Source organism: Eptatretus burgeri, chromosome 7 (assembly GCF_056783735.1).
Source record: "Eptatretus burgeri isolate ZD-2024b chromosome 7, Ebu_testis_v1, whole genome shotgun sequence".
NCBI classification, from domain to species: Eukaryota; Metazoa; Chordata; class Myxini; order Myxiniformes; family Myxinidae; genus Eptatretus; species Eptatretus burgeri.
In genome coordinates, this window is record NC_140967.1 from 53,543,640 (window position 1) to 53,566,545 (window position 22,906).

Here is a 22,906-nt window from a genome sequence, read left to right on the forward strand (position 1 = left end):
TGAAGTAATCATGGTGCGTTAGTTGGGCCTCTAGTTACATTTTAAAGACGGGGAGAATGTGGTGAATTGAAGGTCGTGACGTGTGATCACATGTTGCACGGCTCGAGCACGGAATAGATAAAGCTGAGGTTCGGCTCGGTCGGGGGTGATTGTCCCAGGGGCATTGTCATTTACGGCGGCGGTTCACTTGGTGCTCGTTGAATGGTGAGAATTGAGAGTATATCGGACTCCGTGCTGATACTGATTTATTTTGCGGTGATTAGTTGCGCGTGTGTACCTTACTGCTTGTACTCCTTGCTGCGTCTGTATTCCCTGGTGTGCCCGTAGAAGCGGCTCCAATCAAATGGAATAAAGCCTAAACTCTGAAGGTTCCTCTCTCGTTTTCATTTCATGGTGGTGATTAAATTTGTAAAATAAACTGAGGAAAGCTGCAAAGTTTCACAGAGCCCCCCCCCCCTCTGCCGACCGATTGACTTGTTATCGGAGAGTGGCCTATATAGAGCCTCGTAGATCGAAGACGCTAATAATTTCCACGACGAAGAAGAAGAAGATCACGGAAGTAGGTTTGGTCACGTGGCACGGGGAAAGCATGGCACAATGTCCCGCGATCGTTTTGGGAGCAGGTAAAGCATGAAAGTTATTTTTTTTTAAAACATTATCTATTGTACTGACAGACGTTTCACAGATGTATTTGACGGATAACTAAATCTGTGGGGAAAATGGCGACTGATTAAAAGAAAAACATGAAAATGCAACCAAAACCATTTACAGATTAATCATACACTTTAATAAGTTAATTAAACCCTTTTATTTTTTGGGTGTGTGGAAGCAACTAAAGCTCGAGAATATTTGGCTATTTAAATACGTACAATACATTATATTCCAGTCAACGTGTGTGTGTGTGTGCTTCGAGATGAAACCAAATACAAAAGAAACCAGCGGAGCGACATTTAAAATACACCGCCCCATGCCAAATAAATAAATAAATCAATCCTCCAGCGCGTGGCATTGCCGGAGCGACATTGGCACCCAGCGATGCCGCCGTGCAGCACATGGAGGCGGAATTGCGAGGGAGCGGTGTATAACGATCAGTTGCGTAATTAAAATAAATACATAATTGTAAAAAAATCATTTTTTTTTTAATCAATGGGCCAATAGCACATCTGCACCACCATTGTTTAATCCGAACTTGTAACTTTTTTGAAAATTATGTAATTAATTCGAAAAATAAATAATTAATGGTTTAATCAATAAATCAAAAATCCCTTTTGAAAGCAAAATCACTTGGTCACTGAAATGTCCAAATAGCTTCCTTGCTCAAACGCTGCCTCATAATATTGAGAAAGAAAATACATTTTTTTTCTTCAAAAAAAGCCTTAAATGTCTTCTTCACAAACTGTTGCTTTTCTTGAAGGAAATAAATGTTTTGATTGATAAGTAATTGATAAAAAAAAAAATTTAAATTCCGTTTTGTCAAAGCACTTCACGATTGTGCCCAAATTTCAGCTTCCGAGCTCAGATGGCTGAGATATCACCCAAACAACAAAACAAACGGAGTGAAAACTGCCCTTTCGGCAAACATGGACCTTCAGCGCCCGGTGATGATGTCGTGCAACGCCTGCAGGCCCATCCCCATCTTCTTGAGGAACATGGTCAGCCCGTTGGCCTCCCCTCCACTCATGAGGCTCCCTCGCTGAGAGAATCTGGGGAGCAGGATCAGCGTCAGGAAAACGAGCCACATGTCCATACAGACGCAGCTCACGCCCATGGTCTCTGCAGGTAACAAATCTCATTTTAGTCTTTCAGCAACCGCTCGTTGGACACAACGTCTGATCAGCGATAGCCAATGATTCTCCGAAGAGACCTGGTACCAAAGGAATTAATTCTCCATCTCAGATCCTTGGTCAGAGTCCAAGTCTCACATCCATAGAGAAAGACTGGAAGCACCAAGGACTTGAACTCAGACTTTCGTCCTCTTGCATCGGTACCGAAAGCACAACTCTATGATCTGGTGAATCCATGACTCCTCAGGCTTGACCCAGATGTCCATAGACCTCTGATTCACAACATGTGGAGACATCACTGCTGCGGTAAGGGAATCTCTCCATGACCTCAACATCCTCACCACCAACAGATACAGACAAGACAGCAGCATCTAAGATGTCATTGAAAGCCTGGATCTTAGTTTTGACCCAGGAAACCCATAATCCCAGTGGCTCAGACTACTCATTCAGTGCCTCGAAAGCCCCCATAAGAATATTCAACATCTCCACAAAGTAACTGCATCATCTGTAAACTCAAGGTCAGAGATATTGACATTCACAAACAATGCACCGCAGCTTGATCTCAACGACATCCTCCCCAAAATCCAGTCCATACAAGCACTGAAAAGTATGGGGGTCAATCCACACCCCTGATGAACTCCAATAATAACTAAAAAATAAGTCAGATAGAATCACCACACCTCACTGCACTTTCAGTATCAGAGTATAGTTCAGACATCAGATTGATTGGTTTTGGTGGCACTCCATGAGACCGAGAATCCTCCAGAGAGCATCCCGGTTCACTGAATCAAACGCTTTGCGGAGATCAACATATGCTGCAAGCAGCCCCTGCCGAAACTCTCGTCTACATTCGGTGAGGACCCGAAGAGCAAGCAAAAGGTCAATCGTTGACTTCCGGTGTAAAGCCCGACTGCTCTGGGCGCTGGTGCTCAAGCAAATGGTGGCGAACCCGATCAATAATTATCCGAGCAAAGACCGACCTTGTCCGGCACTGAGAGCAGCGTCACCCCTCGGTAGCTATTGCAGTTCTGTTGATCACCCTTCCCTTTCCAGAGAAGGACAACAAGGTCCCTCCAGGCAGTTGGGATGACGTCTGTGCTCCAAAAAACAGCACAGAACTGCATACAACAACACGAGTACAGCATTTCAACCAGACTTGAGAAATTCAGCATGGATGCCACAGATACCAGGAGCTTTACCCCCTTTCAACTGGTTCACCGTATCTTATGTTTCCACAAACGAAGGTGGTTTACAGTTGATTGGAGGGTCAGCAATCAGGATAGTTACACCCCTGACATCTAAGTCAATGGCTGGTAGGTCAGCCTGGTAGACCCGCTCAACCTAACGAGCTCACCAGCTTTCACTTCGGACTCCTCTTTCAAGAGCCCACCACCCTCTGCTCGAACTGCAAGACACCAAGGAACGGGCGTGGAGGAACGTAATGCACGAATTCCACTGTACACACGACAAGAATCACTTGACCACAGGTGATGCTCTACCCCTAGATTTCTCTCGCTTTCTCGAGATCTCTCTTGAAGCACCATCCCCCAGACAGATGTCATAAGGGATTTGTATTGATTGATTTCTCGCTGTCCACAGTTTCTGTGGAATCCATCCATAACATTTTGCGAGATTATGCTATACATCGTCTTTGACCCCATCTCTTAATGGTGAAGAATCACTTTAAAAATTCTCAGATCCCAATTCTGATCTTCACCAAAATCGAATCCATTAGTCCTTGGCACACACACCAAACCTTTTGTCCGAATCCGTCCATAACTTTGTGAAACATCCTTTTTGAGATATCCCTTGCCCCCTCTCCTTTTCTGCTCCCATAAATTTATTTCTTGTTTTAGGAGGAACAAAATGGGACATTCGGCACAAGGTATGGGACTACATGGAAACGAAAGAACTTGCCTTGTGGCCACGACCAATCCAACATCGCATCCCCAATTTCAAGGTACATGGCCATCGTATCATTAAATACTTACATTGTAAAGTCGAGAATACAAAAGCCGTGCATAATCAAATGTAATTTGTGCCGCCATTCTACCAAGAAACTTGAACTGGACAAAGACCTAACTCTGTCTTTGATTGATCATAAACAGTGGAGCCATTGTGGTCTTTCACATGATTTTTTTCTAGTTTGAGAAGGTTCTGCACCTGCTGAGAGACTTGCATGTGTCAGGGGGCAGATGCAGCAGCCACCCACCTCTCTAACCTTTTGGCTTTCCACTCTGCCAACATTGTCAAGATTAATCCTGACAAGGCGCAGGAACCCACCCGTTACCGAGCACTTGAGGTGAGGAAGTAGTTATCCCACACGAAACAACTTTCCCTTCCCCTTCCCCTTCCTGCTGCATGATGCAGGGTGCACCTATGGCTTGCAGTCAACTGCTGGAGCTGGCAGCTTTTGTTTCAAGTTGTGAGGTCAAGGTGGACCCTGATAAGCCCTTAGAAGGAGGCCGACTTGCTGTCCTTCAGGTAGCTTTAAGCATACTCTCAATAAAAGTTAAGATGGTATTTGGTCATTTGCATTTTGTTCCATCACATACTCAAACAATGCACCACTGTTGCATTTCCACTATGTAGTGATGCCTAGCCATTTGAATGGTATGTATGTTTCTTGGCAGGAAGTTTTTGAGTAATTCTAACCAAAATTGGTATGCAGGCTGGAAAGAAGCTCTTGGTGCCAACTCCTCGCCTACGTTCAGGCCTCTTCAACCGCGTAATCGTTCCACCTGGTGCTACAAAGAGTTATCTCCACAAATGCATTACTGCCCTGGTCGAGTATTAGCCATGTCTCTGCTTTACTCTAACAATATCCTCACCAATCCTAATTCTCCCTCATTCACATACTTTTAAGCTTTGTCATATCATTGCCACTTTTGTCGTAGCTGAGTGATTGCTGGCTCACCTGCTAAAATCTCAGGTAACTGAACCAGCTCAGCCAACACATTGTAGCAGGTAGGCCAGAAACCTCCTTTTATACATTTCTGAAAACTATTGGACTACTTAATCCACTGTTATAGTGAAAGAGTTTAGAATATACCTAAAATTTAATGCCATCGATAAAGAGTCAAAAAGACATTCCAAAACCAATAAATCTCCTTTATGTATAAAGTTGGAAAGTAATAAAATATTCTGTGAATCATGCAATACATGTTTTAAGATCCTATTATTCAAACATTTAATAACTTAAAGAAAAAAAAGGTGATAAAACACCAGGTGAGAGAGCGATCACCAAGCCACTGCAATGTTTGTAATAAGAGGTTTTACATATAGAATGTAACAAGAACGGTATTCGGCAGAGCGCATACCTCCGCCAGGCTGAATACTTTACGTTTCGTATCCCACTGATAGTCCGAATCTGCATCTGGACCTGAACCAAAATCGAATCAGCTTTTTCTTGTCACCCAACCAACTCATCCACCTAGTTTTGTCACAACTCGTCCAACTTTTTGAGACATTGTGCTATATATTGTTTTTGGTCCCCTCTTTCAATGGTGAAGAATCACTTGGAAAAAAAAATTCTCGAATCTGGATTTGAATCTTCAAATCAATTCGTCCTCGACACACACCAAAGTTCTCCACCAAATTTCGTCCAAATACAACCACAACTTTTTGAGATATCCTGCTCAGACACACCGACATGGCTGAAAACAACCTGCATCTAACTTTGGTGGCAGAATAATAAGAAGCATCGAGAGATAAGAACTCAATTAAAATGTCTTCAAAAAGCTTCCCTTTATCAAAAACCAGTTTGTTATTGATGATTTAGAGAAAGAAAGATGGGAATAAGTACATATTCCGTAAAAAGAGGAGATTAAAATGCAAGACAGAGGCCCTCCTTCCACTTTATAGGAATATCTAGATAGAAAGGAAAGATTATGCCTGTGAAGGTGATGTTAAAGAGGAACCCAAATGCAATTTTTTTTCTTTTCTGAAAACCATTGAGAATCATTAATCACGGTCTAATTTCAAGGGGAAAAAAATTTGAAATCTATTTTCTCAATAACAGTGTCGAAAAAAGCCCGAGTGTTGATTTTTGATTATGCCAATGAAATCACACCTTGAAGCCATATTGATCCGAATGGTGGCTTTACAGAAAGAAACTGCATGTCGAGTTCAGAGGCAGATACCGATTCCACCGTCAATAGCAACTCCGAAAGTTCTCAATATAATATGTTGAAACTGATCAGTGCGATTTTGAAGAAATGATTGGAGACAAGATTAGTAATGGAAATGCTTTTGGGGGAATTGTGGATCCGTATTGTTTCGAGCCTTATGCGAATGATTCAGAGAAAGGTGGCAGAAGTGTTCGTGAAGATGAAAACGCTGGTCACATGATCACTTCAGCTTGGGTTTGATTTTATGTTTAATGGACTGTTCATAACGGAGGGATTTTGTATTGATTGATAAATCGGTTTCTATATTACTCGAGCAGAAATATGCGTCGTCGTCCGACAGCCAACACCGCAGACAAAATTGGCGATGAATGCTTTGCCCCACCGTCGCAGGCTGACCAGGTATCTTGGATGTTACGGGATCGTCCTGTTTCACACTTTCCCCGGGACACCATTTGTGTCCGTGCTGTGTCCCACCGTCATGTCCACGAGGTGTTGATGTTCCTCCGCAGTGGAGAGGGGAGGAGCATGCAGTAGGGGAAGGGGGGTGTAGGATGTTGTCGGTATTGTGAAGGGGGGGGAGGTCATGTCAGGTATGGGAGCATGCGCCGGAACAGCACGTCGCTGCGTCCACTCAAGGGCGCCTCTGTATGGCCATCCCCCAGACAGATGTTGAGTTGCAGGTCCCCATCTCCTTGAGTTGCTGATCAATCTGCTGATACTACGAGGCACGTGGTCAGCCCATTGGCCTCCTCCACTCAAGGGTTGCCCACTGAGAGAATCTGGTGACTTGAAGACTAACTTATTTTGTTATCCCTAGATGTGCACTGCACTTGTACTGTCGCAGCCTGGTAATATATTTTATCTCCTATGACAACCAGGGATGACATCTCATAGCACTTTGTATCCAATGGAAAAGGCACTTTAAAATGTCTGCTATTATTAATAATGAATGTATACTAGCATATCACAATATAGGAATGACATGACACACACAAAAAAGGAACCTTTTATACAAATACAGCATACATGTACCAATAGGAAGGAGTGTCATACACTCTCTGATTTCTATCATACTATAATTCTTTTCATCTGCATGAAACAAATAAAATGATTCAATACAATGTTTTAGGTGTAACGATAGACTACTCCACAGAAATTCCCTGTCAAGTGATATTACACAGTACTGTGTAGTACATGCATGAAGACACAAATTTTGATCATGCATTTAGTCTGGGTACCAAAAATAATAGTTTTACTTCCTTAATGATAACGGAATGTTTCAAATAGAACTCACCTCATGGTAGACATCAACTGCATCTTGTTGGTAAAAAAAGGTTCGCACCAAGTTTTCAATTTCCGAGCTTTAGGTGACGAAAATGGACCATATGGCAAATTTATGTCGCCCTGTCTGTTTAGCATCAAACTGATGGTACAATGTTTCCCTCGTAATGTCATAAGCGATTAAGGGCACACTTCTAGACTTTAACATTCAAATTGATTTGAATACTGTATGCACAGCAACCACATTTATAATTGAAATGTTTGTTGAATATTTTCAGGATGAAATATCACAGTTAATTAATTAATGATAAATATTTAAACAATTTTGAGATAAAATTGTTAATGACAGCCATTTTGGACACCATTTTGGATTTTTGGAAGAGCTCAAACAGTTTTATTGGTACTTGAGTGCTTCAACATCTCTTAAAATGTATTCTATCGAGTTCCTTATACTTCAAAACATATATTTAGACATTTAAAGTGTGTTTTGGGGAAACCTACTTGCAAAGTTATGACAAAAAACAGTAAATATGGCGGCCATTTTGGACGCCATTTTGGATTTTTGGAAGAGCTCAAGCGGTCTTATTGGTACTTGCGTGCTTCAATATCTCTTAAGATGTATTCTAATAAGTTCCTCATACTTCAAAACATATGTTTAGACATTTAAAGTGTGTTTTGGGGAAACCTACTTGCAAATATATGAGAAAAAACATGAAATGGAGGCCATTTTGGACGCCATTTTGGAAGAACTCAAGAGGTCTTATTGGTACTTGCGTGCTTCAGCATCTCTTAAGATGTATTCTAATGAGTTCCTCATACTTCAAAACATATATGTAGACATTTAAAGTGTGTTTTGGGGAAACCTGCTTGCAAAGTTATGAGAAAAACAGAAGAGGCGGCCATTTTGGACGCCATCTTGGATTGCGGAAAACGCTCAAGGATTTATGAGGACTTTTAGTATGTTATTCTAGACATATTCCTGGACCTATCCTGAAAAAATCAGCTTGTTACCAAAAATGTCCAGGTTAGGGCCTATTTTGACCTAATGCTCTTGGACTATTAATCCTTCACATCACCCAGACTAGCTTGGGAAGCAGCTTTGAACATGATAAAAGTAAAACTGGAGATACTAACTGACAGAGATTATGCTGATGTTTGGAGAGCCTCTCAAAGAGAGGCAAACATTCTGGAGATGCAAAAGCCATTAATGAAGATTTAAAATATTTTTTATCCTTAGAAACCTATTTATGTACTGCACTGTAATGTGAATAATCTCTATGGATGTGCAATGCCTCAATCTCCTCTAACAGGTTTTAATAGATTGTTGAAAAATCTTGATAAGATTCTAGACCAAACACGAAATACAATTAAATAAGGCTCAAATAATACCAAAGTAGGATATCTATTTGAAGTTGATTTAGAATATCTGAGAGTGCAACACACCAAAACAAAGACCTTCTATTCTCTCGTCAAAAGATTACTCCAGGTCCAGGTTCAGAATGGTTTCGTGATTATCAAAACTATTTTAAAATCATGGTGAGAAATATAGCTCAACCGAAAATGTTAATAACTATGATGCGCAAATTTGTCTGACAAAGAAATTTAAAATGATGCATGGAGAATGGTCTGAAAGTAACAAAGATTCATTGGATAATTAAGATTCAACCAACCTCCCTGGCTGAAATCTTATATCGACCTCAATGCAAAAAATTGTGTGGGAATTGACTGAAAAAGATGCCTACTGATCTAATAAAGTTTCAATTATTTGTGTGTTTGTTTGTTTGTTTTAGCGTTTGTAAGTTATTCTTTCATGGCCGAACCGTAGCACGAAAAAGCCCCAAATTTTGGGTATAGGTACTTCATAATGTGGGCAAGGTTATAAGCTATCACACATTGGCCTTGACGCCTGTTTTGGGGCCACCAAAGGCTGCTATTAAGTGTATATTGGGATGTGGGGTCAGGCTGTGCTGCCACCAGCCTGCAGGTAAAACATCACCACCATGAGGCCAATAACTCCATAGATTTTCAATTTACAACACGTTCTGAAACCACCGCTGGGGAAAAGCTCATCTAGTTGATGAATAATTGTGAATTCGGTAAAAATGACGAAAAACATCAGAAAGGGGCAAGATGAGGTCATGTAATTCTTAAAAGCAAGCCTCCAAACTAATAATCATTGAACCAAACTTGAATGAGTTGGTAACTCTCAGAAAAATTCAGACATTTGTATGTTAAAAGATGGACAAACCAATATACGTTGCAGCTACTGTTTTATATCTGAGCAAAGTCCACGTATAATTACCTCCACAATAATCTGAAGAGGTCGTACAGGGAGTGGCGTGAACTCGTGTATATGGATACCGATAGTTTAATTGTAGATATAAAAACTGTAGATGTTTATCAAGAAAAGAAATTATATTTTTGGTACACCACGATACCTGTAATCATCCAAGATATCACCCCATCTCCTATTTGACAATGTAATTGTCAATGGAAACAAAAATGTAATTGGAAAAGTTTATGGATGAACTGGGAGGTAAGATAATGACAGAATTGACCATGTGCATCGAGATCCAAAATGTAAGTGTACAACTTTATGAGAGGAGGATGCAAGTCTCAGTTGGATTCATTATATTGCTTACAAAAGAAATGTTTTAAAGGGGTTAGGAGGTCGTTCAAAATTTTAAGTTCGTTTTACCAATGAGCTGCAGAAAACAATTATAAACTCGAGTTCATAATTGTACATAGTACAATCAAGTAATAATAATACAGTGGATGAAGTAGACTAATAGCTAAGTATAAAAGGGGGTTTCTAGCCTACCTGATACAATGTGTTAAGTGAGTTTGTTCAGGTGTCTGAGATTTTAGACTGTTTTACTAACTGAGCCCCCATTTCCCTACTATTGACAGCACAAATTGTCCCTATAAGCAGAGATGTCCACCCCATAAGGTAACATAAAAATAACTGTATGCACAGGGAGTGAAAGAAAACAGCGTGCCCATTGCGCTCGATGCAAAACTTCATGTGGACCTCATTGTTGTTGGTTCTGTCGCAGTCTCAAACAAAGGTATGATTGCTGAAAAATACAAATACCAGAGGCCTCTACACAAACAGACATCAGCACTGTGTAGGATTTTATTTTGGGGTGGGGGGGGGGAAGATGTCGATTCCAAATGTATTTTTTTCGTCTTAAACCTGATTCCAAACAAGGTTCAGCAACAAAAAGATAAACTTCTGACTTACAGACAGGGTATTGCATTAGATCAGAGTACTATATGCCATCTTTCAGCAATGGGATTGCACCTGCTGTTTTGTTGCATATTAAAGACCTTAATGTAATGAAATAATTCAGAGATTGCAAAATGGTGAAAAAAAACCCAATAATCTAATGAAGAGAAATTATTTGAGAACAAAAGCTCTGACGTTTACAACCACGAGACTCCCCTTCAGGCGAGAGGGAACAAGTTGGCTGGTATTCAAGGCCAGCCGACTGGTGAAGTAGCATCCAGTTGAAGGTTGAAACATTGAACCTATGAGCCTTTGTTCTCAGATAAAATCTTCAGTTGGTTGTGCTTTAAAATTTTTTTTTTTGCAATCCTTGCAACATTTCAAAATGACCTCTCAATGACTCAGTCATTCCCTTCAGGACATCATTGTATATTTCAAGGAGTAGGCTTTTGGGTTAACACCAGGTCTGAATTCCAAATTCCTTATTCCTGGCACACAAGTCTATGATCCATGTTTTTTTTTTGCAAGTAATTAACCGTAATAATTGTAAGACTAATATTTCACCAACGAGGGCTATAGATAGTACCATCCTCCAAACAATTAATGGTGAAAACAAAACATTGCTATTATTCATTCACATACAAAGTGAAAACCACAGTGGAAAATGCAATAAGCACGATTGACCAAAGGGTTTTTTTGCCATTAAAGGGGAAAAGGCTCAAAGTGTAATGTTTCGATATCAAGTTTCCAACAAAAAGCTCCTCTGTGGCAAAAAAAAAAAAATTGGACTATCTGGGCTGTTGCTCGATTTTGGCAAAAATGTTAATTAAACCAAGTGGGTTGTCCATTTGCATTATTTCAGCAATTATAGATTCTCCCACCTGCAAACTGTTCATTCTCAGATAGTCATCGCACACCTTAGAAGAAGAACCAATGCGGGAGGTGGTTGGGGGGGGGGTTGTAGTTAGTCACCACTTGATTATAGTGTATTTGGATCATGTGAACTGAAGACTATGTTGCTGCAGGTTGGCGACTGGGGAAAGGTGAAGGATTTTCTGACCTGGAATACGCCATGATGGTCTCAATGGGGGCGGTTGATGAGGGCACGGTGGTAGTGACAGTTGTGCACGATTGTCAGGTAATGAACATCATGTGTCCAAGCCCACATTGACTATAAGACATTCCCAACACACGTTTGCATATTGATGCTCCAACAAAAAAATTAAAGGCTCAATCAAATATCCTTCACTCACTAAAGTAAATAATTTACTTCATGTTTTCGAGTGTCGCATGTCATTGCAGCCAAAATGTTTGGCATGAACCAAAGGTTTGGATTGCAATTTAACCTAATTTTCACCACTGTTTTCATTTCATACAATTTTCACTGCAATACTTTTCTCATTCATTTTGGCAGGTGGTGGACTTCCCTGAGGCTTTACTGGAGCCACATGACTTGTGTGTTGACTTTATCTTGACACCCAGCGGAGTCATCCAGACCCACTGCTCTCGACCACGACCAAGTGGTATTGATTGGACCAAGGTTTGTAACTTAGGTGAAATAATGAACCGCATCACCATATTATTTTACAACTTTGGTATTGATCCACAATGCTCACGATCAATTTGAAGAACTTGCGAGAAGACGCAGGACATAATTCTGATGCTCCCGTGTCGGCTGTATTGTTTTTGGCATTTGGCACATGCAAGTCTATCTCATGTGACTTTTCTTGCAGGTTGACAAAGCACAAATGCAAAGAATTCCTGTGTTGAAAAGTCTTTGGCATATTGAACGAAGAAGAGCTGGCACCAAATTAGACAAAGTACAGAGCTTGCCCAAAGTCTAAATCAGAAACAAGAAGCTAAATGAGAGCATTATCTATGATGGTGGCAAATGGAGTGAACTTGTGGTTGCCTTCAATAAAGTACGTACTTTATCTGTACTCTGCTTTTAATATGGTCAGCTGTGAACCCTTCAGAGAATAAGCTGTTTGTACGCCTGAAGGTTGAAGGCCATAACTCACTTGACTACAGTGGTTTCTGTGCTACAACTGTGCACTTTCATGGGGAGCTATGACTGCATTCATTGCAAGTGTAACCCCAACAATGCATTATAAAAGTTTATAACTCAGCACTTCAGCTCGATGCTAGAGTTTCTGTACAATAGTTATGCATGTTCATAGAAAATATTCACATACAGGGAACCTAATGCTCTGATATTGTTTGAAGAATCTAAGGTTTTGGTATTCCCTACAGTAAAAAAAACAACAAGTGCAAGTAACTTAGAATCGCAAGAAAATGCAAGACCCCCTCCCTGTCAATAAATATAAAGCAAAACAAACAAAAAGTATAAAACCTGTGTTCTGGCAACCCTAAGTTCTCATTTATGGTTGAATAGCTGCTCATAAAACCATTCATAGTGCTGATTTATGAAGATCAAATTCAGGGGAAAAAAATTGATGATCTCAATGGTCTAATTTAATATTTGGACCAGTCATCACAAGACAGATTACTACAGTATAGTTGGTTGCAGCATCTTCATATTTTTTGACCAGGTTTATTAAGATGTTTTAATCATCATGTTGAATACAACCCAGTCTCAGTTTGGTGATGGTTCTTTTGCTTGGAGTGAAATTGTTGCGAATTGAGATTTGAAAACTTTAATTGGCTCGGCAAAAGAACTTCACAAATTAGAACTACAAAAAAAAATGCATGAAAACAATTGTTTTTAAATGCTGGTCAATGCAAACTGAATTTCTGAGAGTGGCTACATGACCAAGGTTATTGAAGATCACAAAACATTGCTTTGTACAAACCTGAATGCCAAGTATTTTGGCTGTGGGCCAGGTGGTCACATAATCAAAGTTTCTAATTTGCAAAAATCGGTCAAAGGTCAGAGGCCATAAATTGGTCAGCATGACATAGTTTGCAAAAGGACTTTGAAGATATGCTAAGATGCAACTTCAACAACAAGTGAATTACTCTATCAAAATTTGATTACTGCATTAAGAAAAAAAAATGTCATTCTTTAGATTTGTTGCATCTACTCTCACCTTTCTATGGTTTCTGATTGGGACAGCAGTTTTATGTATTGGTACTTATTAATACACAAAGAGTGAGTTTCTTCCAACTGATCGATGCTGCTATCTCATTGCTCTCCTGAATGTGAAGAGCATTTTAATTATTTTCTGTTTGGTGGTTTGTAAAGCAATTATTGTGTGCAATGCAATAAAAGATAAAATTGCACAACAGTTGCACTGGTGAAAATCCATACAACAAATGTTGCCAATTGTCTCCGACTCCCATATTGCCTGAGTGAAGAACAGTTAGTGCAGGACATCAACCCTCGGAGAATTGACGGTAGAGCGTTGCAAGGTGAGGATCAGTGAAGCGCGGAACAAATCCAACTCTAACGATCTCGATGAAGCCTTCGGTTAATGATGGTGCAACGTACTTGCTCCTGCGTTCCACATGAGAATTGGGGATATCGGGCAACAGACAGATGAAACATGTTGACCTTCATAAAAAGTACGAAATTATTCTCAATTTGATTGCACAATCACAGATATTGTAGTTTTCATTTCAAATGCTCAGGGATGTGTTTCATAAACAGTTTATGAAAGAGTTAAAGAGGAGCAAAGGGATAGGAGGTTAAGCATCGAGATTCTAGATAATAAAACTGAAAAAAGTAGGTATTTGTCATCAACCATGATGTGTAGCGCATAGCACCACCCGGTGGTGGGAGAGGGTGTTAAGTCAGCTGTGGAGTTGCTTGCAATTTTCCACTGCACATGCAGCATAGAGTGCAAGTGCTTTACTGACCTCATTCAGAGGGAAGAAGTATTACTCTCCTGGTAGGGGGTAGGTGTTTCATAAGAGTTGTATCCTGGGATTCCCTGTCATTAATTTCCTGGGAGTCGTGCAAATTAATGTTTTGAATCGATCAAAAAGGTCATAATTTTCATGACGTACGACACAAAAAACTATACCACACAAACATCCAGCAGCTTTTATTTGCAGTAAATGCAGCAAAATAAATAATTTGCATACTCCTTCCACCCGAAAGGTGGTAAAACTGCTAGTATCTGGACATTTTTGTATGTTTCACATATGTTTAAGAAAACAGCCTATATACAGTGGGGATAACAAGTATTTGATACACTGTCGATTTTGCAGGTTTTCCCACTTACAAAGCACGTAGAGGTCTGTAATTTTTTTTATCATAGGTACACTTCAACTGTGAAAGATGGAATCTAAAACAAAAATCCTGAAAATCACATTGTATGATTTTTAAATAATTAATTTGCATTTTATTGCATGAAATAAGTATTTGATACATCAGAAAAACAGAACTTAATATTTGGAACAGAAACCTTTGTTTGCAATTACAGAGATCAGACGGTTCCTGTAGTTCTTAACCAGGTTTGCACAGACTGCAGCAGGGATTTTAGCCCACTCCTCCATACAGATCTCCAGATCCTTCAGGTTTCAGAGCTGTTGCTGGGCAACACAGACTTTCAGCTCCCTCCAAAGATTTTCTATTGGGTTCAGGTCTGGAGACTGGCTAGGCTACTCCAGGACCTTGAGATGCTTCTTACGGAGCCACTCCTTAGTTGCCCTGGTTGTGTGTTTCGGGTCATTGTCATGCTGGAAGACCCAGCCACGCCCCATCTTCAATGCTCTTGTTGAGCAAAGAAGGTTGTTGGCCAAGATCTCGCGATACATGGCCCCATCCATCCTCCCCTCAATACGGTGCAGTCATCCTGTCCCCTTTGCAGAAAAGCATCCCCAAGGAATGATGTTTCCACCTCCATGCTTCACGGTTGGGATGGTGTTCTTGAGGTTGTACTCATCCTTCTTCTTCCTCCAAACACGGCGAGTGGAGTTTAAACCAAAAAGTTATATTTTGGTCTCATCAGACCACATGACCTTCTCCCATTCCTCGTCTGGATCATCCAGATGGTCATTGGCAAACTTCAGACGGGCCTGGACATGCGCTGGCTTGAGCAGAGGGACCTTGCGTGTGCTGCAGGATTTTAATCCATGACGGCGTAGTGTGTTACTTATGGTTTTCTTTGATAGTGTGGTCCCAGCTCTCTTCAGGTCATTGACCAGGTCCTGCCGTGTAGTTCTGGGCTGATCCCTCACCTTTCTCATGATCATTGAGGCTCCACGAGGTGAGATCTTGCATGGAGCCCCAGACCGAGGGAGATTAACTGTTATCTTGAACTTCTTCCATTTTCTAATAATTGCGCCAACAGTTGTTGCCTTCTCACCAAGCTGCTTGCCTATTATCCTGTAGCCCATCCCAGCCTTGTGCAAGTCTACAATTTTGTCCCTGATGTCTTGAGACAGCTCTCTGGTCTTGCCCATTGTGGAGAGGTTGGAGTCTGATTGATTGAGTGTGGACAGCTGTCTTTATGCAGATAACGAGTTCAAACAGGTGCAGTTAATACAGGTAATGAGTGGAGAATGGGAGGGCTTCTTAAAGACAAAACTAACAGGTCTGTGAGAGCCGGAAATCTTACTGGTTGGTAGGTGATCAAATACTTATTTCATGCAATAAAATGCAAATTAATTATTTAAAAATCATACAATGTGATTTTCAGGATTTTTGTTTTAGATTCTGTCTTTCACAGTTGAAGTTTACCTATGATAAAAATTACTGACCTCTACGTGCTTTGAAAGTGGGAAAACCTGCAAAATCGGCAGTGTATCAAATACTTGTTCTCCCACTGTAGATGATGCAATTTTCTTGGCAACGACAGAGTTTGTATTATATTGTGACAAAAATTAGAAATTGTATATTCAGTAGATTGCATTTAATTAGATATAGATTATGTCTGTGGGTTCAACTTCGATACATAATTTGAGAACTGTCTGTTTGTGAGTTTGTTTGTCTTATATGCATAACTAAACTGCCAGACAGAATGAGTTGAAAACTGCTGGTTGTATTCAGGGTGTGCCCAAGGGGGTTTTGGGAGATAATGAAGTTCATCGTCCCATGGATTTTGGAGTGGGGAGGATGATGCAAATTATCTATGTGAATGTGTCTTGGTGAACGGCCACTGCTGGTGTGAGGTGGGGGGGGGGGGTGTATTAGAAGTCATAAAATATGCCAATTCTCTTCATGATAATGAGACAAATTTGGGCTGTCTGGTCATAGGGAGAATTCCCAGTGGGTCTGTGGGTCAGTAGAGACTACATGTAGGTTTCAACATTTTGAAACATGTACACTAGCGTCACTCTCTCCTTGAGCTGACTAGCAGTTGGCATGGTTGAAAATTATCCAAATAAGTTTGACTTTTATTACATTTAATATGAACATTTTCTTATGTTTATTGTTATAAGGTATGTTAGTTGTACCCGTGAAGATGAGGGAGGGATGGCTCACCCCTTCCTACAGCAGCCTGCTGAGTGAAGTATAATATCTAAGAGAGCACTGAGCACCTAACGTGATTGGTCCATTTGGTGGTGGCTGTCTTGTGATCTGAGAGGGACGCCAAATATAGTGAGAACAAATGCAAAAGGGTGAAGCTTTTATAACCACACATTCGGCTGTTGGGGGTAACATGGTCATGTGCTCCCTCACCAGGAACTTCAACATAGGAAGAGGCCATTTGGCCCATTAAGCCCCACAAAATGGGCACCAAGCTCTTGACAGGCTGTGGTGGATGTACTTCAGCACATCACCAGTTACTGGTAAATCTTTTAATGGCCTGGTATTGCATTCGTATTATGTTATCTTAACCACCACAAGTACTGTGTTAACTGTTATTACATCATCCAAGTCATTGTCGCTTTCCAACAAACATCCAAATCCCTGCACCCTTACCAGAAGTTAACCAAAATGTTTATCACACGGTCAGATAATATTCATTAAATCAATTTTTAAATTTTTTTAAAATGTTGATTATTTCCGACATCCACCCCCTCAGCTCATACTCCCCCTCCCTCCCACCCCACTTCTTCAATAGGACGGACCACTAATATTCGAAGATTTCATTCCCATCTGCCAGATCTCTCCAACTACTTTACAGCTGCAGCTCCAGACATTACAGGTTTAAGAGAAACCTTCCTTTTGCAGGATGTCTGATTCCATCATCTCTCTCCTTGGCTCTCCTCTCTTCCATTGTGGCAGGCCTCACCCACAGCCATCATGATTTTGCTATCCCTTGTACACACGAATTCCCCTCGCCCTCTGGAATACCACTGGCTGGGTATACTCATCAGCACCCAACTAGTGTGTGTGTGTGTGTGTGTGTGTGTGTGTGTGTGTGTGTGTGTGTGTGTGTGTGTGTGTGTGTGTGTGTGTGTGTGTGTGTGTGTGTGTGTGTATGTTGCTATCCACCCATTCATAACTCAATATACAGTATCTCCATTTCTGCCAAGAGGGATAAACTCGTAATCATCCATCCCAACTCTCTATTCCTCATCTGTGGTGACTTCAACTGCCACCATGAAAGTGTGATGGGTATTATCACTGCAACAACAAGCCATGGCATTGCAGTCAAAGCCTTTTGTGACCACAAGTCTGATGCATTCGATAAGCTTTTCAGCCTGGATTTCTGCAACTGGTACCTCCTTTCCCCTGAAAGCAATGACTAACTTTACATTCAACCTCTCCTGTTGCTCCTCTGACCACTTTCTTTTCAAAGTTCATATCTGACTAGTGTTGGAGAGCAACCATAACTTGGAGTAGCTCAAAACAGTGTCAGAGGCAGAAAGTAACTGTCACACCACTGATCTGGAATTGATTAGATGCTGGTCTGATAAAATGAACATGTCCTTTAATCCAAGAAAATCTCACTCTCACCCTGTCACTCTGGAAGAATGATCAAATAACCCACCTGTACATTTTTAGGATCAGTCACTGGAAGAAGTTCAGTCTCTTGAACTTCTCGGCCTCACCATCAGCCATTACCTCTTCTGAGCTGACAGTATAAATATAGCTGGTCTCCAAAGCCAATCACAATCTGGGCATCCTCCATCATTCCAAGTAATTCCTTGGAAAATAAAAACGACTCGCAGCATACAAAGGCCTTTGTCTGTAGCTCAATGGAGCACTGTTCTGCATTGGGCTGGGGTCTCAGCAACATTTATCGCTTCTGGATTTTCTTGTAATCTGAAGCCCTCAATATTATTGGAATCTTCGATGATGAGGCCAAAGCACAAGGCCTGTAGCTCTCATCTTGCAGATAGTTTGGTGGCCTCTCCTCTGGTCGTGCTCCCTCTGTTCTCTCAGACCACCGACCCTTCCAAGTTACTCCAAGATGCATGCCTTCTTCCAGTAACCTCCTCCTTGTGAAACTCCCAAAATCCAGGCTTCCAATCTCCACTTCTTTGTTACTTTTCTCATGTTTGTGGAACTTTCGACTCACAATCCCACTCTTCACTTGAGGATCTCAAGCAGACTGTTCACCACCATCTCATGTCATCTTTTCTGCCCTCCCATTAACACTACCTCACTCAACCCTCTTACTTTTAGACCGTTTCCTCCCATTCTTTCCTGTCTTTGCTTCATTCCATTTTTTTGTCCACACATGGCACCACTGCCATCCATGAGCCTATATAGTGGAGAAGAAATTATCTTCCATTCGGGATCCACCTAAACTTCCTTATTTGTTATTGTGAAGCTGATAACACAAAACAAACGGTCTCTTTACATGTCAATGTTGATATTAAGATATGATGATTCTGTGAAACTATGAGGCATCTTCTTGGCAAAGGTGGCAGGTCAGGTCAGGTATGGGAGCATGCGCCAGAGCAGCACGTCGCTGTGTCCACTTTCCACCGGTACTCCAGGGGCCTCCATCTGGCCATCCCCAGGCAGATGCCGGGCCCATCCCCATCTCATTGAGATGCCGATCAACCTGCTGCAACCACGAGGCACGTGTGGTCGGCCTATTGACCTCCTCCACTCATGAGACTCCCTCGCTGAGAGAATCTGGTGAGCAGGATCAGCGTCAGGAAAACGAGCCACATGTCCATACAGGGGTAGCTGATGCTCAGGAACTATGCAGGTAACAAATCTCGTTTGAGTCTCTCTCAGCAACCACTCGTTGGACACAAAGTCCGACCAGCGATAGCCAAGGATTCTCCGAAGAGACCTGGTACCAAAGGAATTAAGTCTCCATCTCAGATCCTTGGTCAGAGTCCAAGTCTCGCATCCATAGAGCAAGACTGGAAGCACCAAGGACCTGAAGACTCAGACTTTCGTCCTCCCGCACAGGTACTGGCAGCACCACACCCCATTATTAAGTGAATCCATGACTCCCCAGGCCCGACCCAGACGTCTATTGACCTCTGACTCGCAGCCAGCAGAGACATGAATATCACGGCCAAGGTAAGTGAATCTCTCCACGACCTCAACATCCTCACCACAAACAGGCACAGACAGGATAGCAGCATCCAAGATGTCATTGAAAGCCTGGATCTTAGTTTTGACCCAGGAAACCCATAATCCCAGCGGCTCGGACTCCTCATTCAGCACCTCGAGGGCCCCCAAAGGGATATCTAAAGTCTCTGCAAAGATGACTGCATCATCTGCGAAATCAAGGTCAGAGATCTTGACATTCCCAAACGATGCACTGCAGCTTGATCTCTCCGACATCCTCCCGAGAATCCAGTCCATACAAGTGCTGAAAAGGGTGGGGGCCAGTACACACCCCTGACGAACTCCAGTAACAACTGGAAATAAGTCAGAGATGATACCACCACATCTTACAGCATTCTCAGTACCAGAGTAGAGTTCAGACATCAGATCGATCAGTTTTGGTGGCACCCCATCAGAGATGCTTTACAGAGATCAACATAGGCTACAAGCAGCACCTGCCGAAACTCTCGTCTGCGTTCGGTGAGGACCTGAAAAGCAAGGATACGGTAAATCGTTGACCTCTTTGGTGTCACTCGCAAAGGTGGCACTTGCAATAAAAAGCACTTTCGAAAGGGGAAGCTGCACACGCTAAACACATCAATGATCGGAAAGTTATGGAAACATGTAATCAAATGTATTTTGACAAACCGCTGACGCCGACACGTTATCATATAAGTCAATGCTCTGCCAAATGTGCCAATTGCAATCACATCTTCATATTTTTGCACAGAGGAGACATAAACACCGAACATTGTTCGAGGACATCAATCAGTAAGCTCTTCGAACAATTTTTTGCAAATCAAATGCAACAATGTTGAAAGTTGCACAGCAGTTCAGATCGTATTACCAGTGAACGGAAAGAGCATGCATGGGAAGGATGCTATCATGATTGGTATTATAGACATAATCACTAGTCTGATGGACTGCCTTTGAAAGTTGAAGCCCATGCCTCCCTCACCACCCAGACTTTTAATCCTAAGGTGTGACATCAACTTTCTGCCATTAACAGTTAATGAGTTATCTGCTGTACTCCCATCTCGTGTCTCCATCAAGCAGCCTCCCCCTTCCCCCTTCCAAACCCTCTCCCATCTGTCTTCACTGTAATGTCTGCCATCATCACAATTTCAAGCTTTCTCAGTGAAATAGTGGTGAAGGAGTCCCCCACTACGAGTGACCATGAAAATACACATGCAGACGAGAAAAATGTGCTTGGCTTGGAGCATGTGGTTGTGGATTCCCATGCTGGATCGTGTTTGCTCCCTTTTCCCATCTGTCTCAGTATGTGAAGAAGCTTCAGTGCACTACCATTGTGATTGTGATGCTGTATGTTAGCCAAGTTTCATGGCCATCATGCTGGATAGCAGCTTAGGTGACAGAAAACCATTGCATGATGCATCACAAATTGCAATGCAATTTATGCAGACATTTAAATTCCTTTAATTACAGGCAACCTTGACAATAAAGGAAAGCAAAAGGATATGAGAAAGTTCTGAGTAACTCGAGGTGAAAAAAAAAAGAAAAGAAAAGTTAATCGTATGCTTTTCAACCCAATGTTGAAAACATGGATGTCTTGAACAAAACCCTCAGGTGCTTATTAGTCCTTACCTGCTGCTGTTCATCACCATGTTATTCACTGGCACATGCTCAGTTTCAGTCATCTCACGGAACTGAGATGGAAGACCAGACAAAGGAAAAGCAAGTTTAATGGCTTTGTAAGTAGTCTTCAGACAACCAAAGAAACTCAAGAAGCTCATGCAAAGAATGTACATTTGTGTATGCCAGAAAGAAAAAAAAATACATTCACTGTAACCATCTTCACAAATTATAACACCAAGTAATAAGCCACAAAATGTTACCAATGATTACTTCTTGCAGATGATGAAAGTACAAGTATTTAAACCCCAGTGGTAGAACACAGAAATGCACAGAATGATTCATACTATCATTCCACAGGAGCTTTTCAAGAAAGCCGAAATATAAAACTGCAATTTGGGAAAGGGCGACGCCAAAAATGAGAAGCTAGAAAAAGGTCAAGCGTCCATCTTTGATGAAACTCATTCTTCTAGGAACCTGGCTTGAATGAATGGTGAGCATGTTGGTCTTCTTCACATGACACTCAAGGCTGACTGACACCACATTTATGCAGACTAAAAACAGCATGGATGGCGGGAGACGTCTCCTGTGCCCATGATGTAATCACAGCATCACATTTAAACCGGCGTATAATCAAGTTTTATGCGAGTTCAGGAAATAAGTGTCACATTGATTCCCACGCATATACATGAATCTCCACGTTTATTCTTCTGACATTGGACGAGGGTTTACTGTATTTAAATCTCAATTTGAAGTCTTGGGTGGAAAAAAAAATAAAACCTTGTGTGCGAATACAAAATTTGAGCGCACCACCGTCTTTTGCTCAGATGAAGGGTAAAACCTGAAACTTCAGCGCTTTGTAATCTTTTACAGCAGATAAGTTTAACCACTTTATTTTCGTATTTTGATGTCATGTCACCGAGCAGACTGGAAATGCTGAATTACATTCTAATGTAATTACTGAATTCTAGGGAAGCTGATTTACAATTGTTGCGGACCCAGAGTCACGGGGTTACGAGGGTGGGAGTATCCCCTGTTCTCCCTGGACCCAGTGGGAATCGAGAACATCGTCGACGAATAACTTCGCACTGCAGTGGGTCACTAATTGACCGCGAATGGCAATAACTTGACCACGTGGTAATGAGGTGTCATCCACTCGATGGTGGTCTCCTTGGGTTAACCTGAGGTAATCCCTTCGGGTGGGTGCCTGGAATGTGCCTGTCCCTAAGAGACAATGATCACCTGTCTCTGTTATTAGTCCGGGAGCCAACCTGTGTACGAGGCTGTTTTAGGGTTGGACCTTACAGCCTCTGCTATAAAATTTTACACCCCCAGGATGTTTAGATATATGTTTGCAGTTCATGAAAACCAATGTTGGCAATTCATAAGCTCTTGCGAAAAATTTTGGCGGACGTTTTTGTTTGAGGAAGATTTGAAAAATTTGATAAAACAGCAATTGTCAATAAAATTTCTAAAAAAATTAAAAAATCACATTCATGAAAAATAAATGTGAACT

The 22,906-nt window shown here is 41.5% G+C and overlaps 2 protein-coding genes across 6 annotated transcripts in view; one reads left to right on the forward strand and one right to left on the reverse strand.

Annotated features, from left to right (window-relative positions):
• Positions 1 to 495: 495 nt before the first annotated feature.
• MTHFSD (methenyltetrahydrofolate synthetase domain containing) lies at positions 496 to 13,670 on the forward strand. 2 transcript variants are annotated; one of them, XM_085888513.1, is made up of 8 exons: positions 496 to 623; positions 3,641 to 3,744; positions 3,973 to 4,086; positions 4,456 to 4,569; positions 10,173 to 10,263; positions 11,450 to 11,562; positions 11,839 to 11,964; positions 12,158 to 13,670. In XM_085888513.1, exons 1-8 carry the CDS (start codon positions 590 to 592, stop codon positions 12,266 to 12,268), a joined length of 807 nt encoding a protein of 268 aa, XP_085744639.1. In that variant the 5' UTR covers positions 496 to 589; the 3' UTR covers positions 12,269 to 13,670. The 2 variants fall into 2 exon arrangements, with proteins under 2 accessions (XP_085744639.1, XP_085744638.1); XM_085888512.1 differs by lacking the exon at positions 3,973 to 4,086 and adding an exon at positions 4,155 to 4,268.
• PNKP (polynucleotide kinase 3'-phosphatase) overlaps positions 10,314 to 22,906 on the reverse strand; it is a 73,794-nt gene continuing 61,201 nt past the window's right edge. For all 4 annotated transcript variants that reach the window (XR_015060119.1, XM_085888509.1, XM_085888508.1 and 1 more), the window contains 2 exons: positions 21,403 to 21,464; positions 10,314 to 13,881 (listed from right to left, as the gene is read on the reverse strand). Coding sequence is in view for 3 of the 4 variants with exons in the window: in XM_085888509.1 (XP_085744635.1) it covers positions 13,761 to 13,881; positions 21,403 to 21,464 (183 nt within the window). In the remaining variant the exon portion in view is untranslated. The remainder of the gene's footprint in view (positions 13,882 to 21,402; positions 21,465 to 22,906) is intronic.

What these genes read in the sequence shown, in the direction of transcription:
- MTHFSD (XM_085888513.1), top strand. Translation starts at nt 590, where the DNA reads ATGGCACAATGTCCCGCGATCGTTTTGGGAGCAG. An exon ending in CCCGTTACCGAGCACTTGAG is followed by an intron (nt 4,087 to 4,455) that starts GTGAGGAAGTAG and finishes ATTGGTATGCAG; the next exon opens with GCTGGAAAGAAGCTCTTGGT. An exon ending in TGTCGCAGTCTCAAACAAAG is followed by an intron (nt 10,264 to 11,449) that starts GTATGATTGCTG and finishes ATGTTGCTGCAG; the next exon opens with GTTGGCGACTGGGGAAAGGT.